This window comes from Acipenser ruthenus, chromosome 29 (genome assembly GCF_902713425.1).
Source record: "Acipenser ruthenus chromosome 29, fAciRut3.2 maternal haplotype, whole genome shotgun sequence".
Taxonomy (NCBI): Eukaryota; Metazoa; Chordata; class Actinopteri; order Acipenseriformes; family Acipenseridae; genus Acipenser; species Acipenser ruthenus.
Genome location: NC_081217.1, coordinates 1,569,733 through 1,587,033, shown reverse-complemented (window position 1 = coordinate 1,587,033; position 17,301 = coordinate 1,569,733). Strand labels below are relative to the sequence as shown.

Below are 17,301 nucleotides of genomic sequence, written 5' to 3'. Positions count from 1 at the left end.
CCCGTGTAGGCTCTGTCGTTGCACATACATCATTTTTGTTCATGCAAACAATGTCTCATTTCTGTACTACCGCACGTTTACCAGCTGCGGCTCCATAGCTCAGGGGTTAGAGCACTGGTCTTGTAAACCAGGGGTCGCGAGTTCAAATCTCGCTGGGGCCTTGCAAATGTTTTTTCCTTTATAAAACAAATCTTAATGTTTTCTAACTCATACTTCTTTTTTTTTTTTTTTTTACACGTGCTTTATTAATGTCGTTATCTGTATTGTGTGACAGACGATTCATTTATATTGCGAACATGCGATGGCTGCTTGAAATCATACAGCCCATTCCTTTTCAGTACCTCGATCCAGATTCTCAGCGGCTGTGACTCTGCAGCACGGTGCCTCCCTCTGGCGTCTGAAAGACGAGTAGAGAAGACTTATTTTTTGTATAATGGAATAGCACCTGACGTTTTTGTGCAAATGATTTTATTTATTTATTTATTTATTTTAAGAAAGCAGTGTTGCTACATTACACGTCACCTCCCCCTATCAGTAGAACATGGGTACTATTGAATTGATATCAAACCGAGGATTCAAACGGATTACCAATATATTGGGACAGCTGCAAAAAATGGAGTGTAGATTATACCGTCTGCTTTCACTTATATAGTGTATATGCACACGTACTGTTTTTCAGTGTTTATTTAGAGATTTGTGTTCGTGGGGAAGTAGTGAGGAGGGTGTGAATTGACTTGTATGGCTCTTGCTGTGGTCCTGGCCAGGTGATTCTCAAGCCCGTTTTCTCCTGTGGCGTGATCTACATGCACGTCTTGTTAAAATGTCCATTCATTGGGATTCAATTCAGGTTTGTAAGATAATCAGAACTGCGAGGGGAGCAGCCGGTGCAGAACCCCCTCCCAGCAGAACTGCGAGGGAAGCAGCCAGTGCAGAACCCCTTCCCAGCAGAACTGCGAGGGAAGCAGCCAGTGCAGAACCCCCTCCCAGCAGAACTGCGAGGGGAGCAGCCAGTGCAGAACGAAGCCTGCAGTCCAGTGCTTGCTGGTGTGTGATGCGCATCATCAGAGGCCAGTCACATGTGTACAGTGTGTTCCTGAGGAACATTAGCATACATTATCTGCAGATGATGTGACCCACACATTAAAAACAACACAGCAAGCTTTTCCAGTTTAACTCTTTAGAACCCTTTTTTTTAATCTGCAACATTTTCCACTGTGAATACACTGTAATAAAAGTTTACAAAAAACAAAAACGAACACACACACACACAGAAAACAATTTGAAACCACATCATATGAACTGTAGTCAGAGATCAAGCTTTTGTTTTTAGTACAAAGAACGTACACCTCATACAACAGAAAGCTAATCTAACACATGCTGTTGAAAATGTTAACAGAAATTTAAAAAAGTCCAAGAAAGGCTTGAACCAACTGCATTGTAGTTTAAAAACATAATGAAGTTTATACATAATGAACGTGACTGTCATAAAAACAATTCTAAGAACTCTGCACCAGCAATGAAGTAACGAAGCATTATAATTTAAAACAAAAGGAGGAGTGAAGAGAAAGATCCCCAGGTCTCACATGCACAGCTGTTCAGTTGGCACGCATGCACAAGAAACTATATATATTTGTATATATATATATATATTTATACTGTATATTAGCACAACACAGACATGGACTCCCACAAGGTAATAAAGGTGTTCCAATCTTTTCTAAAGGATCTTACTCTGCATTCCATTACATCACATCCTTGAATTCTAGAACCTTTACCCAAAGCTTGGACCCCGTGTCAGATAATATCTACACACAAAGGCAGAGGCAGACAGCAAGACCAGTGCAACCCTTCCCTTTGAGAAAACACTGGAACACGCCTCAATCACCGGGCTTCTCTTGTCACATGTCCGCTTGCTTTTCAGATACACACGTTCACAGACTATTTACAGCACACACAGATATCCAGCCGCAGTGCATCACCTAGGAGGGAGGGCTCTTTAATACAGCAGGGCTAACGTCCCATTGCAAAGCGACCCTCCGTCGAAATGACACGTTTTTAAATGAAGTGGCAACTGCTGGTGAGCTGCAAGCCAGTGTTCCTCGAGGCAGTGTCAGCTAGACCAGGGGTGAGCTCACATAGCCTGGGTAACTGCAAAGCTGATGCAGCAGACACTCCAATCCGCTACGCCGTGCTTAACGTCTGCATTTCAACTCTCTCACGCAGGAAATCAAGACAACTAGCTGGAAAAAAAAGAAATCGCTGCTGACGCACAAAAAGCCACTGAAGCAAGCTCACCTCGAGGAACACAACTAGCTTTTTATTCTGTTTGTGAGAAAGAAATCTCCAATGAAACCACTTATATCTCAGGACAGGAAGGACGGCTACATTCATTACAAAACAAATCTACATTATAAAAATAAACGGAAGGGGAATCTGCTGGTTTTCACCGGTGTATTCAGAGTAACGTCTGTTAAATACCAGATCGAATGGATCGCATTCGTTTTTATTATTATTATTATTATTATTTTTTTTTTTTTTTTACACAGAGCATTTTTAATCACACTTTGGTTTATTTTAAAACAAGAAATGTTTCACAAATTCAAGATTTCATTAAAAAAATAAAAAATAAATGGTTCTTTTTTTTTTTTTTTTTAGTAATAAAAGTCATGTTAAATTAAATTAAATGAAAAGACAAAACAAAATATCACAAAAATCACCTACACATCCACAACACAAGCTAAAAGCACCTCTATGAAAATGCCTTCATGGACTACATTAGACATCCATATACTAAACGAGACAGGCTGTGAAAGTGGAAACGGAACGGAAACGCTGATTACACTCCCTATCATTATATACACGTGTTTGCTGGTGACAGTAACTCGCTGGAGCTCAGAACTCTCCTGCCTGTTCCAGCAGACTGTCTGTCTGTCTGTCTGTCTGTCTCTCCGTCTCTCCTAACCTGCGTCTATCATTACGGGTGAAACCCGCAGCAGCCCGAGCAGGTGACATTTTAAACGACTGGAACGGCCCCTGCTACGTTTGCAGAGGATCTGATCTTCGCATCTTAGGGGAAAGCGTTTATGTGCCTCCAGTTGTCTGCAGAGCTGCGTTGTGTTCGACCTCTGGAACCCCGGACTGAGTCTCCCTGGGGTTGTCACCGCTCGGCTCACACGCTGTTAAATACTGACGGAGACCGTGTTCACAGGACCACGGCTCAGAAATCTCTCCTCATTCACACAGTCACAAAGCCAGTACAGAGGGGGAGACCTCGTCTAGAGCTGAGGGAACACAAACACACTTTATGAAGGGAGACCTAGTTAGAGGCAGCTCCGCTCTATCAAACCCCAAGTGTGCCATGCAGGGGCCTGAAACGTGGTCTCCTGAAATCAAGTTCCAAGACACAAAGTGGCTTCGTGCTCCCTTAGCTTAACTGACCAAACTCTACCCCTTAGGGTAAAAGGCTTCAGAAAACATTTAACGTTTGGAAACTACCCCAACTAAGAGACTGCCCCTTTGTCTCAGCTGATGAAGAGACTCCGATAGACAGATTATATATAATTACACCCGAGAGCTATCTGCTCTCAGTCAGGACCTGCAAGACCTCGACTCAGTCGAACTGCCCTGCAATGGGAGCCTGCTTGCTATCTGCTCTCAGTCAGGACCTGCAAGACCTCGACTCAGTCGAACTGCCCTGCAATGGGAGCCTGCTTGCTATCTGCTCTCAGTCAGGACCTGCAAGACCTCGACTCAGTCGAACTGCACTGCAATGGGAGCCTGCTTGCTATCTGCTCTCAGTCAGGACCTGCAAGACCTCGACTCAGTCGAACTGCCCTGCAATGGGAGCCTGCTTGCTATCTGCTCTCAGTCAGGACCTGCAAGAACTCGACTCAGTCGAACTGCACTGCAATGGGAGCCTGCTTGCTATCTGCTCTCAGTCAGGACCTGCAAAGAGCAATCATTGCTGGAAGGCGCCTCGTTTTGTTGCAGCAGTTTCTAAAGTAAAGTGACTAAAAGAAAAACCCTGCCCCAACATGGTCATGTGACTGCCTTTCCCAGGGTCTCCTCCCGGGTCTGCTGTGGAGGTTCAAGATCCTTCTGATCTCCCGGCTCATCAGAAGAGAAAAAAGGGAAAAGGGTTTCTGTAGTAATTTCAACTCCCTGTACACACCAGTCCTTGACAGGGGCCGGGAGAATGTCAGTTCACATACATAGCTGCCCGAACACTCACAACCTCAATTACTTTATATGTCGGGGTACAGAGGGGATATAACGGGACGGGACAGAGTCTGACCCAAACAGAGCAGTAAAAAGTTGCCCAGCTGGTTTTATCAGTGAAAACGGATAAGCCAGGCACAGTTAAAAGTCTTATTTCAGAGCATTTCAAATGAAGGGGGGCGCTGTCAGATAATCACGCTGTGTTATCAATGCCAGAACAAACCGCCAGTTCAGTGAAATAAAAACAAGCACAGATGAGCAGGGACAGGGTCCCTACTGAACCCCACAGGGCCTGCCTGACCGGGCTGGTTTCCCTCTTTCAGATGCTGGCTGGGTCGGGGGCTGGCGTGACCCCGGAGGGGGGTGTGGTGTCCCCGGTGGACGGGGTCTCCTGGCTGGTGCCCTGCTCGCGCTCCGTTTCGAGCTCTTTGTCCCCGGTGCCGGTGGCGGGCAGGGGGCCCGGGGAGGTCAGGGTCCGGCCGGAGACGCGGTACGCTCCCTGCAGCTCCTGGACCCGCTCGGCTGTCGGCTCCCACTTGGCGAAGCCAGCAGAGTTCTGGAGGAAGAGGACGGCAGTGCCGTGGACCGCCTTGTAGTACATCTCCTCCCTGAGACACACAGACAGACATGAGGGGGGGTCAGTCACTGCAGTACAGACGGCAAGACCCAGGATACAGTTTACACAGAACACCGCTTACAAAAACTTCTCAGTTTGCTTGCCTTATTTTCAAAATGTCCATTCCAGTAGCTTCAGGGTCAGAAGCACGTTACTGGATGGAAACCACGTGCATTAAGGGCTGGATACACAGACCCTGCTTAGCTCTAATGATGGACTACCTTTCCTTAAGTGATCATTAAGTAGTCCAAGATCAGTGCCAGTCGGGATGATCAAACTCTTTTCCTACAGTGCAGTTTGTCTTGTTTTCCGTTTAGAAAGGGTTCTCCCGAGCCTCGCTGAGCCTCACCTCTTGCACGTGTGCTGGGAGCCGCTCCGGTACTCGTGCTCGAAGGCCGGCACGGTGAGCTGGTGCCTCTTGAAGCGGCTGGACTCCATGCGGGTGAGCGCGGGCGTGGGGGGGTCGCGCCACTCCGGGACGAACACGATGAAGGACAGCGGCTCGCTCGAGCGCTCCAGCAGGTCCTGTTAGAAAATTCAGAAAATTAGACAACCCCCCAAAAAAAAAAAAAAAAAAAAACCATGCCAGACTTCAGAACACTCTCGCGTCCAAACTGAGAACCTCCTCTCACCTCAAAGTGAGACACCATGGCGTCCATCAGCTCTTCACAGAACGGGGGGTTTGCCTCGAAGGAGCCGCTGACTGGAGAGAAGCTCAGGAAGGGGCTGGAACACAACAGCACAGCACTGTCAGTGCACAGCACAGGCTTACCCGGACTGCCCTCCTCACATCCACTCAGTGCTTCATGCAGGGTGGAAGGAAAGCAAGACAAAACACAACGGCTCACCCTCGGGACCCGAAGAATCCGTCACAGTCTGGGAAGGCAGAGCAGAACTGTTTGAAGTAGCTGTTGAGGGGGGAGGCGAAGCACTCGAAGCTCACTCCAAACTGCTTGTGCAGAGCCTCGAACACGGGCACCGGCAGCGCCCCCTGCAGGCCAGTGCCTTCATGCACCCCTGCGCCAAACATCGCCTGCACGTGAGAGGAGTACATTTTGTAGCAGGTTTTACTGTGAGCCTTCATCCTAAGTTATTTTTATAAAAAAAAGGTAATGGATCTCCTCCTAGCGGCTGATGAGACCCGTATAAACAGTACCGCTCCACTGGAGGGCTTGCCCTTCAGCTGAATGGTAAGATGTTCTTCCAGCCCTTGCCTTCCCATTCAATTCAGTGGGCTGAGATGATACCAAGTGACTACAGTGTGTCAAAAGAATTCAGCTCAGGTGAGTCTGCACTAAAATCTGGAATGGGCTCACAGTGCTACGCATGGGAGTCTGAAATTCTTCCCTGGGTATTAGGCGTTGGTGAACAAGGATCGCACATACTGTCAGCAAACAATTACCTGGTATCTCTTGATCAGGCACCAGACCCTGGAGAGGAATTTCTCGAACCGTGGGTCATCGATGCAGCTGTACCGGTACAGCAGCTCCTGAAACAGACAGACAGTGGGGGTGAGAAGGGTGCCGGCAACACAACACACAGGCATGCCATCCTGCATGCATTGAGCTGTTAACCCATTCACACTGCTCTCCAACCCCTAACCCGCTACACAGGTGCCAACGCAGCCATCTTACAGACAGGTGTTCTGCGCTGCAGGAGATGAACCGTGCATGAGAAGACGCTCACCAGCTTGCTGAAGTAGTTGCGGTTGATCTTCACCATCTCCCCCTTGAAGCGCACGCAGGCCACGTCGTTCTCGAAGTGCAGGTCCACGCGGGGCTGGGGCGGCGAGGGGATGGCGAGGCGCAGGGGGTAGCAGTACACCAGCCTGTCCTGGATTTCGGGGGCCTCCACTGTCTCTGTAGAAGGGGAACCCACATGCCGGCTTAACACACTGATATCATCTCAAACAGCCTGTACAGAAAGATTACCTTTAACACCTGGAACAGGGCTGGAAATAAGACCCCACTGCATTCCTGGTTTTACTGGGAGTTAAGACACATCTAGACACACTGTGGCTAATCAAAACTGTAGTAAAACCTGGAATGGGTGAAACTGCTGTGCAATCGGAGTCTCACTTCGATCCTTGTGGAAACACACGTAGCATTTTTTATTTTGTATCGATATAAATACTTTTCTCTCTGTGTTGATTTATATCTCTATTACTCTCTCTTTATATAAGCATTTCTGACCCCTGCAATGTGTTTAATTTAACCCTCCCAGCCGTGCCCGTTGTCTTTGCTGCGCTGGACAGTGTGGGTTCAGGGTCAGGGTGTTCAGTGGTGCGGTGCAGCGCAGTGCTCAGGTCAGTCCTTGCTGTGCTGGACAGTGTGGGTTCAGGGTCAGGGTGTTCAGTGTTGCAGTGCTCAGGTCAGTCCTTGCTGTGCTGGACGGTGTGGGTTCAGGGTCAGGGTGTTCAGTGGTGCAGTGCAGTGCAGTGCTGCGCAGTGCTCAGGTCAGTCCTTGCTGTGCTGGACAGTGTGGGTTCAGGGTCAGGGTGTTCAGTGGTGCAGTGCAGTGCAGTGCTCAGGTCAGTCCTTGCTGTGCTGGACAGTGTGGGTTCAGGGTCAGGGTTTTCAGTGGTGCAGTGCAGTGCTCAGGTCAGTCCTTGCTGTGCTGGACAGTGTGGGTTCAGGGTCAGGGTGTTCAGTGGTGCAGTGCAGTGCAGTGCTCAGGTCAGTCCTTGCTGTGCTGCACAGTGTGGGTTCAGGGTCAGGGTTTTTAGTGGTGCAGTGCAGTGCTCAGGTCAGTCCTTGCTGTGCTGGACAGTGTGGGTTCAGGGTCAGGGTGTTCAGTGGTGCAGTGCAGCGCAGTGCTCAGGTCAGTCCTGCTCACCCGAGATGTTGCACTCCTTGAGCAGCGCGCTGTGGCAGTCCCGGATGCGTCGTGCGTAGTCACAGGAGATGTGGTAGATCTTACTGCAGATCCCCTCCACGGAGTCCTTGGCCACGGCTGCCACGTGGGGGCCACACTGCTTCCGCAAGTGCTCCAGACGGTCCTGCAGCCACGAGAGGGCAGGGAGAGAGCCAGTTTAGAATCTCTTTGCTGTTTAATTTCTTAAACGATTAAAATGTAGAATTAAAAACTGTAACATTGGGGATGTTTTTAACCAATCAGAAGAAGCCATCCATCATCTTATAAATGACTGCAGAGGAATGTTCTACACTTGGCTAATGTTAAGAGGTATAGAAGGAGAAGCCAGGAATCCTTGTTGCATTTGCATACAGACTACCAGACTAGGCAAGAAGAAACTAAAATCAGGGTGAAACAGTGAGGGAACGTTGTACAGGAATTTGCACCTTCTTTTCCAACAGGAACAACACATTGCTAATGTCACAGGACTAGCGAGAACCAAGGGAGGAGCGTGCACTGTGTTTACTGTGGTGCTGAACGCCTCGCCTGCCAGTCTGTGTCTCCCTCTTACCATGTAATCCTCCTTGGAGGCGGAGTGGTCTTTCCTCAGCCAGCTAATGGTGTCCTCCACGTTCCACTTCACTACCTTCCTGCTGTCAGGGGTCGCGTTCCTGCAGGGACACAATAGGGCTTAGAGAGCGTTTCACTTCCTTAGAAAACGTGAAACTTGAGCATGCTGGAAATGCTGGTAACCACTCAGATAACCCACAAGCAGCAGCTCTCCCACACTGAACACCGACATGAACGAACGAGGAGGCGGGACAGGAAACGCTGTCCATGCTGTAAATGAAACCCGTACCTGGACTCGATCATTCTTTTCGCAGACTCCGCGTATTTGAAGAGAAGCTTGCGGGCCTCTTCTCTGTATTTAATACGTGACAATCTGGAGGGAAAGTTGGGCATAGAGTTAATATTTTGAGATTTTTTGGAATATAAAAGATCCAGTTGTGCTGCTGGCCTGCTGACCTGATAGGGATGTCGTTCATGACCTCCCGGAACATGGCCGGAGAGATGACCGGCTCACACTCGCTGGGCAGGAAGGGGTCCTTCCCCTTGTCCAGCACCTTGCGCTCCAGCAGCCAGCGGTTAAACGAGTCCCGCGGGGGTTCGATCCCTGGAGAGGTTAGAGGAGGGTCAGACAGCACGACACGCACGCACACGCACAGCTCATAGAAACAGTGCAGGAGTACCAGCCTAAGAGACACATGCTCTTCCACTGTGCAGTGATGAAGTCTGAATAACCCCACCCATCATGCTAGCATTGAGCGGACAGTGCTAAGAATCGGAACTGGAATGGACCCTGCTCGTGTGAGTGCCGGTGGCAGGCAGCCTCTACCTTCTCTCTGCTGGCACAGCTCCAGGTAGTGCTTGCGCAGCTTCAGTGTGAGCTGGGCTCGCTGCAGCTCCACGTCGGGGTGTGGGGGCAGTGCGTCCGAGGGGGGGCGCTCCTTGATCACCGCGTTGGTCGGGATGTCCAGGTCCCAGTACACCCTGAAACAGGGCAGGCAGGAGCTTCACTAACAGAACAGACAACAAGCCCCCTGCTGAGCAAACACATCACAGCAACCACATGACCCGTGCTGCAATGCGACATGCCGCGCAGAGACACCATGCATGACACACATATTAGATCTCAGACTGTGTTTAGTAATTCTACCCAGGAATGGGTCTGCAACCCAGACCTGGTATTAGCGATCCTCAGGTTTAAGCAATAAAGTGGAACCAGCCAACACCTCCACTGGTACACAGAAGAGCACTCACGCGGTCGGTCTGTAGGGGGCAGGCGTGGGCGCGGCAGAGGGGGGCTGCTGCTTCTCGTCCGTCGGGGACCCCCATATCTTAGAGAGGGGGGTGCCGGGGGGGCCTGGGGTGCTGGGGGAGATGGGCACCGTCGGGGTCGTCGGGGTCACTGGCATGATCTCCACCTGTCGCAGGACAGAAGAGACACGATGTCATCGCAGGAAAAGCTCACCTATAAAAACACATCTTGAAGACCAGAGGAAATGCAAGAGAAAGCGCCCGGGGTGGCAGGGACTCACCTTGGGTCTCTTGAAGCTGTTGGCTCCTCCCACCGCCGTCTCCTCAGAGAGGCGTCTCTTGCGCTGCCCGTTGTCCAGGCCGGGGTCCACCGGGGCCGCGTTCAAACCCAGGGGGTCCGACTGGAGAGGAAAACACAACAGCACAGGACAGTGAGACCTGAACCCAGCAGATACCTGAACCCAGGGGGTCCGACTGGAGAGGAAAACACAACTGCACTGGACAGTGAGACCTGAACCCAGCAGGTACCTGAACCCAGCAGGTTCGATTTCTTCTTTAAAATAATCAATCAGTCAGTCTTCTTCAGGTACAGACACTAATATACTGGGCAGGTTACATCACACAGGTGTAACCTAGTAATTCTACCCAATAGCAGAGCTGCCCAACAGGAGATGGAGTTCTACGATTCTTTTGCGTCATTTAAGCAGAAGTGAAAAGGTACATTTCTGGTTTGCAGTTTTACAGTAGAAATGAGGAAACAGCTGCTGACACCAGGTCACCCTGGTCTGGCTGAACCAGTGTAGGTGTGGCATGTCTACGTGCAGAGCTGGAAGGTTTCACAGGTCTGGGCTATGTTAGGCAGTAGATTTGAAAAGCCTTACAGGTCTACTGGCTGTTTATTATCCATCTGGTGAGCTAGAGGACTGGGGTAGAGTTACAGCTGCTAATGCAAAGCACCTCGAGTCACGCTGGCTTTTACTAACACAAGGGTGGAAACAAGAATCCCACTGCCCCAGGAAAGTGATCGCAGCAGCACACAGGAACACAGGGGCTGTCGTACACAGAGGCGAGGAGGGAGCAGAACTCACAATGACATCATGCTGCCCCAGTACTGGCATCTCCCAGAGAGACTGGTTTGTGAAGCGGTTGAAGTAGTAGGGCCGGTTTTCCCTTTTGCTCCAGCACTTGGACCAGCCCGCCTGGATCATGTCATCTGAAAAGACAGAAAGATCAGACAACACCACTTCAATTTAGAGGGGGGGGGGGGGGGGGGGGGATATGCAAAACACAACCAATCACAACCATGCATCACAGTTAAGCGCTGGGCTGAGAAGAGCGGCAATTCGTACATGTATAATCTGTATCTGCCGTGTCACATTGCCAAGAAATAACATCACATTATATTAGAATACAAGAACGAACAAAAATACCAAATGAAAGCTGGAAAATCAGCTTCCCTCCCAAAAATCATTCTATCCAAAAAACGTTTTTACAGACAATTGCAGACATCACTTGTTAGAACTGTCATCTACAGGCAGCAGCAAACATAGTTCAAAGTTTCTACTTGCTAATTCCGTCTCCTCCCCAGCTGTAGGTCTATGGAACTGGGCAGCCCACTCCCACTCCCACTCCCACTGGGCTGGCTCGAGCACCTACCTGGCAGCTCAAGGATGGGTTTGGCCGCGCTGGGCGACAGGGGCTGACCCTGGTTGGAGGAGCTTGTGGGGGACATCACCAGTGCAGGGTGGTCGCCCCCGGCCGTATTGTGGTTTTCACTCGACATCTCTCTTCATCTGGCCTGCAGCAAAGCAGAAGAGCACAGCTCAGGTCAACACAAGCCTTCAATGTACTGCACAGAACTGATCCCAGTCCCTGGGAAATTACCAACAGCTATCAAGGGTCTATACACTGAGACTCCCATTGCATAGCAGTGTGAGCCATTCGTGCTATTACTGTGAACTCTTTCAGAGCTGTAAAGAGATACTAATTAAATATCAGGGATGGAAGCAACACTCCCATTGCATAGCAGTTTCACCCATTCCAGGTTTTACTACCAGCTTGATTAACCCCTGTTCATAGGTAACAAGTTCAGGTGTGTCTAATATTAAACTCCTAGTAAAACCAGGAATGGATCAGACTCCTATGTAATGGGAGTCTTCTTGCCAATCCTGAATAGTTTCAGCGTCTTGGAAAAACACATTTACAAATACACAAGTCTGCAAGTCTGAGCAAAGTCTGTGGTATATACAGATCGAATGGGACTCCTGTTGCATAGAAGAGAAGGTTAGTCCAGGTTTTACAGTAAGCTGAATTAGGCACGTGTGCCCTTCTCATCTCCATGGCGTGACTAATGAAGCCCCTAATAAAACCTGCTGTGGTTCAACCTGCTTTTAGACAGGAATCGTATTATTCTGTATCCCTGTAACCGCTGGTGTAGTCGAGGGAATACGCAGTGGTGTTTACCCACTTCTCATATAAGGGACACAGAGTTTACTCACTTCTACTCTCCTGTGATATGCAAATCCTGGGTAAAAGCCAAGATATTTTATCAGTGAGCGTCTGTGTTGTGTTGCTGCGCACGTGAGACTGACAGCTCTCAGTCAAAACTGCAGCACGAGCAGGGGGGCGTGGCCACTGGACTGCGTGTTCTGTGATTGGTTGTTAATGTTCTGTTCGGCGCACTGGACCTGCAGGGCGGTGCTAGAAGCCTTCACCCTAGCCCGTGAAAGGACACTGACAGAACTGTACAGTGAAGCGCACTGTGGGGTCCGTGACACTTCACACGAACAGCACCTGAGAGGGGAAAGAACTGCACGGGGGTCCCAATAACAACACACCTGTTCAATCTATCTGTTCAACTGCACCAAACACAGGAGTTCACCCACTTTCTTATTTACCACCACCTGTAACAACATGGACACCACGCCTTTCAAGACAGCATCATTAAAAACATTACAGGGACGGAATGAACAAAAATAAATCTCTGGTAGATGCAGTTTAACTCTTTGAGATAGAGATTAGATAGATAGATAGATAGATAGATAGACACTGTGTATATGTATCTATCTTGTTAATACTATGCAATGTGTGTTAATGCAGTTGAATGCGCAGTATTCTGTGTATGGCAGTAGCGCTGGGGTTAACTCAGCTGTGAGTCATCATTCAGCTGTGTGCTGAATGCTAAATAGCAAGACAGCAGTATAGCAGCAACCGAGAATGAAAACACAGAACATACTGAAGCAGGCTGGGAGCACAAAGACTACGATATGCTGGGCGAGCGGGAGAAATGCATACGCGAACCTGGAAAACGAGTTTGTGTCATGACCGGGAGCTCTGTCGCCTGTCAGGCGTGTGTACACATCAACATATAACACACACAGTTCCGTGTACAGCAATCAGGGGATCGGGGACTTCAATACGTATTTAAGTAAATGACAAGATTCGGGGGCTGGGACTGTGCGTAACAAACACTGCGAAACACAAAACGTATATATTTATTAGTATTCATGCGTGAAAACGCTACTACAGTGCAAACAGCCGCATCCGGGTCTGTATATATTGCGGCACTGCCGAATTAATGGATGTTATTTATTGCAATTAAAAAAGATGCATCTATCTAAGATTTCACGTACGATTGCAATCGCTTGTTCTGTTTCGTACAGAATAGAAATACCAGCAGTAAAGCAAAGCTGGCCTCAGCTGGTACGCATGCGCCTGACGCGCCGCCCGCCAGAAAACAAACAACAGGGTGCGCGACAAAAGAGCCGAGCCGAGCGGCGGCTGAGACGGGGGAGCCGCGGAACAGGAGGGAAATACGAGGAGAAAACGGACTCGAACCCGAGGCCAGGACAAGCGGCGCGGAGGACAAGCGACAGAAGCACTCCGCCGCGCTGTTTAAACGACAAGCAGACCGACATTTCCGCGGACTGACTCCTTTTCCGAAACTGGGTTTTAGGCGCGCACTCTGCTCAGGGGAGGGGGGGGGGGTTGAAGTAGTAAACAAGATGGCGTGCCCGACCGACCAGGAGCCGCGGCTCTCTGCGCTGCGGTCACCCCGCTTTTATAACGCAGCGAGCCGATACGCGCACGGCTGCGCTGGATATTCGGGTTCCCGGTGCATTCCTGCGCCGGTCCCTGCACTCGTTACCCCACCGGCGCGGTAAATCCCTTACCTTTGAGAGGATTGCTGGGAACCCGATAAAGGCTTCGCTCAGCTCGATCCGAATCCGCCTCCGCCTCTTCCTCCCCACCGTCCCCGCCATCTTGTATTGGGAACCCGGCCCTGGGCACTGCGCATGCGCCAGCGTGTTCGGCGCGCCGGCGGGTAATTGGGCATACGAGTCCGCCATCTTTAGTGTGGCAAATGTTTGTAGGTAAAGTCGGCGCTGAGTAAAGACAGTATGTTACAGTAACAAGGACGTAACTGTGGACTTTAACCCGTAACAGAAAGCGGTAGAACTTGGATCAGCGCTAGGTTATTATTATTTATTTCTTAGCAGACGCCCTTATCCAGGGCGACTTACAATTGTTACAAAATATCACATTATTTTTACATACAATTCTCCATTTATACAGTTGGGTTTTTACTGGAGCTATCTAGGTAAAGTACCTTGCTCAAGGGTACAGCAGCAGTGTCCCCACCTGGGATTGAACCCACGACCCTCCGGTCCGGGGTCCAGAGCCCTAACCACTACGCCACACTGCTGCACTCGTTTTGTTTTTAATGATGTGAATGTAACGCAGTACATTGCGAGTAATGGTGTTATTTTGGTAGTACGGTGCTAAAACTATTGGGGGGGGGGTTAAATTGAACAGCTGTTTCCCATTGGCTAACACAAACATAAATTGGATGTGGGTTGTATAATAACACTAGCCGTGATTGTGTTAAGCGCACACAAGTCCTTGTTTACTCATGCACGTTGGTCTAAAACAGAGCCGAGACTATTTTCCTTCGTCGCTTGCAGTAGAGATTCGTTGCTTTTCTTGTTCCCGGTCGTTTATGTAAAGTGTGTGCTGAATACACGCGTAAGGGTTTCTCTTAATATTTTCAGCTTCGTTTGGAGCGCCTCACAGCTCTCGACTCGATCATCGTGTGCTCTGAACTGCGCGCACTTTGCTGTATTCTACAGCTCTCAATCACAATGATACTTTATGAATCTTGTACTTCATTTTACTCTTAAAGATAACCGTATTCACGTTGTTTTTATCGTTTTTATCCATTTATTGAACTTGCTACTTGCTCCTAATGGAATTTACTATTATAACCAAATAGTTTAACTGCTCTTAGTCATAATCACTCTCAAACGTAATTATTTACTATAATGTTTATTTTCTGTCATTTCAACTTACGCGTACTACTGATTGTATTGTATTGTGTAACAACTGTTATTGTCTGTACAAACATTGCCTGTTGTGAATAAAACAATTAAAAAAAAACTGTTGCACCTTTTTTAAATAAAACAGCTTTCGATTATGTCACATTCTGTATTAGACTTGTTTTTTTTATTGAATGGTTTTACTGGTTTTTTTTGCGTGTGTGTAGCGCTTTGGGATTCTTGTGATGAAGGCGCTATAGAAATGAGAATTGTCGGTTAGCCCTCCTTTAAGATCTGATGCTAAATGCCAGCTCATAAAAACCGAATGACACCCTGACTGCCCCACAGTTCATGTTTTGTACTGTAATTGCAATCAAACCAGTCTTACGGCTTTTCCTCACACTGTAATTACATTCATCAGCTTTGAGCAATGCCACGCACAGCCTGAAGAGGGCGCTGTTTCCTGGCCAGGCGGACCTGCATTTGGTGATGGGTCTTCGACAACACAATGAAGTCAAACAGGTGTCTGGTAAAGACAAATGGCTTCTTTTTGAAGGTGCCTCTCTCGTTCACTTTGTACTGAAAAGGGAAAACCTGCCCTGTGGGTTTATAGGCTGGTGGGGGCACTGGACACAGGTTATCACTGTGACGCAATTGACTAAACCAAGCAGAGCCACAGCTGCTGGGAGGTGAACCCTTGCGTTCAGCCTCCGTCCCTCCTTTCAGCAATGCTGACTGATCTCTCAGCAGGCTAAGGCTGTACCAGCAGACTTTTGGATACTATAGACCAGCGTTGACCCAGAATATTGTATCAGTGCATCGTATCTGTTTTACTATAAAATGTGAACGTGATGCAAAAAAAGAGCAGAGCTGCAGAGTGATTTGTGAGTTTGTGAAATTGGTAATTATACAGTGCCTTGCGAAAGTATTCGGCCCCCTTGAACTTTGCGACCTTTTGCCACATTTCAGGCTTCAAACATAAAGATATGAAACTGTAATTTTTTGTGAAGAATCAACAACAAGTGGGACACAATCATGAAGTGGAACGAAATTTATTGGATATTTCAAACTTTTTTAACAAATAAAAAACTGAACAATTGGCCGTGCAAAATTATTCAGCCCCCTTAAGTTAATACTTTGTAGCGCCACCTTTTGCTGCGATTACAGCTGTAAGTCGCTTGGGGTATGTCTCTATCAGTTTTGCACATCGAGAGACTGAAATTTTTGCCCATTCCTCCTTGCAAAACAGCTCGAGCTCAGTGAGGTTGGATGGAGAGCATTTGTGAACAGCATTTTTCAGTTCTTTCCACAGATTCTCGATTGGATTCAGGTCTGGACTTTGACTTGGCCATTCTAACACCTGGATATGTTTATTTGTGAACCATTCCATTGTAGATTTTGCTTTATGTTTTGGATCATTGTCTTGTTGGAAGACAAATCTCCGTCCCAGTCTCAGGTCTTTTGCAGACTCCATCAGGTTTTCTTCCAGAATGGTCCTGTATTTGGCTCCATCCATCTTCCCATCAATTTTAACCATCTTCCCTGTCCCTGCTGAAGAAAAGCAGGCCCAAACCATGATGCTGCCACCACCATGTTTGACAGTGGGGATGGTGTGTTCAGGGTGATGAGCTGTGTTGCTTTTACGCCAAACATAACGTTTTGCATTGTTGCCAAAAAGTTCGATTTTGGTTTCATCTGACCAGAGCACCTTCTTCCACATGTTTGGTGTGTCTCCCAGGTGGCTTGTGGCAAACTGTAAACAACACTTTTTATGGATATCTTTAAGAAATGGCTTTCTTCTTGCCACTCTTCCATAAAGGCCAGATTTGTGCAGTATACGACTGATTGTTGTCCTATGGACAGAGTCTCCCACCTCAGCTGTAGATCTCTGCAGTTCATCCAGAGTGATCATGGGCCTCTTGGCTGCATCTCTGATCAGTCTTCTCCTTGTATGAGCTGAAAGTTTAGAGGGACGGCCAGGTCTTGGTAGATTTGCAGTGGTCTGATACTCCTTCCATTTCAATATTATCGCTTGCACAGTGCTCCTTGGGATGTTTAAAGCTTGGGAAATCTTTTTGTATCCAAATCCGGCTTTAAACTTCTCCACAACAGTATCTCGGACCTGCCTGTGTGTTCCTTGTTCTTCATGATGCTCTCTGCGCTTTAAACGGACCTCTGAGACTATCACAGTGCAGGTGCATTTATACGGAGACTTGATTACACACAGGTGGATTCTATTTATCATCATTAGTCATTTAGGTCAACATTGGATCATTCAGAGATCCTCACTGAACTTCTGGAGAGAGTTTGCTGCACTGAAAGTAAAGGGGCTGAATAATTTTGCACGCCCAATTTTTCAGTTTTTTATTTGTTAAAAAAGTTTGAAATATCCAATAAATTTCGTTCCACTTCATGATTGTGTCCCACTTGTTGTTGATTCTTCACAAAAAATTACAGTTTCATATCTTTATGTTTGAAGCC

The 17,301-nt window shown here is 48.2% G+C and overlaps 1 protein-coding gene and 1 non-coding gene across 2 annotated transcripts; one reads left to right on the top strand and one right to left on the bottom strand.

Annotated features, from left to right (window-relative positions):
* Positions 1-88: 88 nt before the first annotated feature.
* trnat-ugu (transfer RNA threonine (anticodon UGU)) lies at positions 89-161 on the top strand. Its single transcript has one exon. It is a non-coding gene; the product is annotated as a tRNA-Thr (tRNA).
* Positions 162-1,168: 1,007 nt separating this feature from the next.
* Positions 1,169-13,781, bottom strand: LOC131702073 (mRNA (2'-O-methyladenosine-N(6)-)-methyltransferase-like). The gene is made up of 16 exons (XM_059003749.1): positions 13,678-13,781; positions 11,162-11,303; positions 10,594-10,718; positions 9,787-9,906; positions 9,509-9,672; positions 9,084-9,238; positions 8,714-8,861; positions 8,547-8,630; positions 8,259-8,358; positions 7,670-7,832; positions 6,521-6,693; positions 6,237-6,323; positions 5,683-5,867; positions 5,467-5,560; positions 5,184-5,359; positions 1,169-4,826 (listed from the first exon to the last, which is right to left on the bottom strand). The coding sequence occupies exons 2-16, from the start codon at positions 11,286-11,288 to the stop codon at positions 4,538-4,540; spliced, it is 2,190 nt and encodes a 729-aa protein (XP_058859732.1). The 5' UTR covers positions 11,289-11,303; positions 13,678-13,781; the 3' UTR covers positions 1,169-4,537.
* Positions 13,782-17,301: the final 3,520 nt, after the last annotated feature.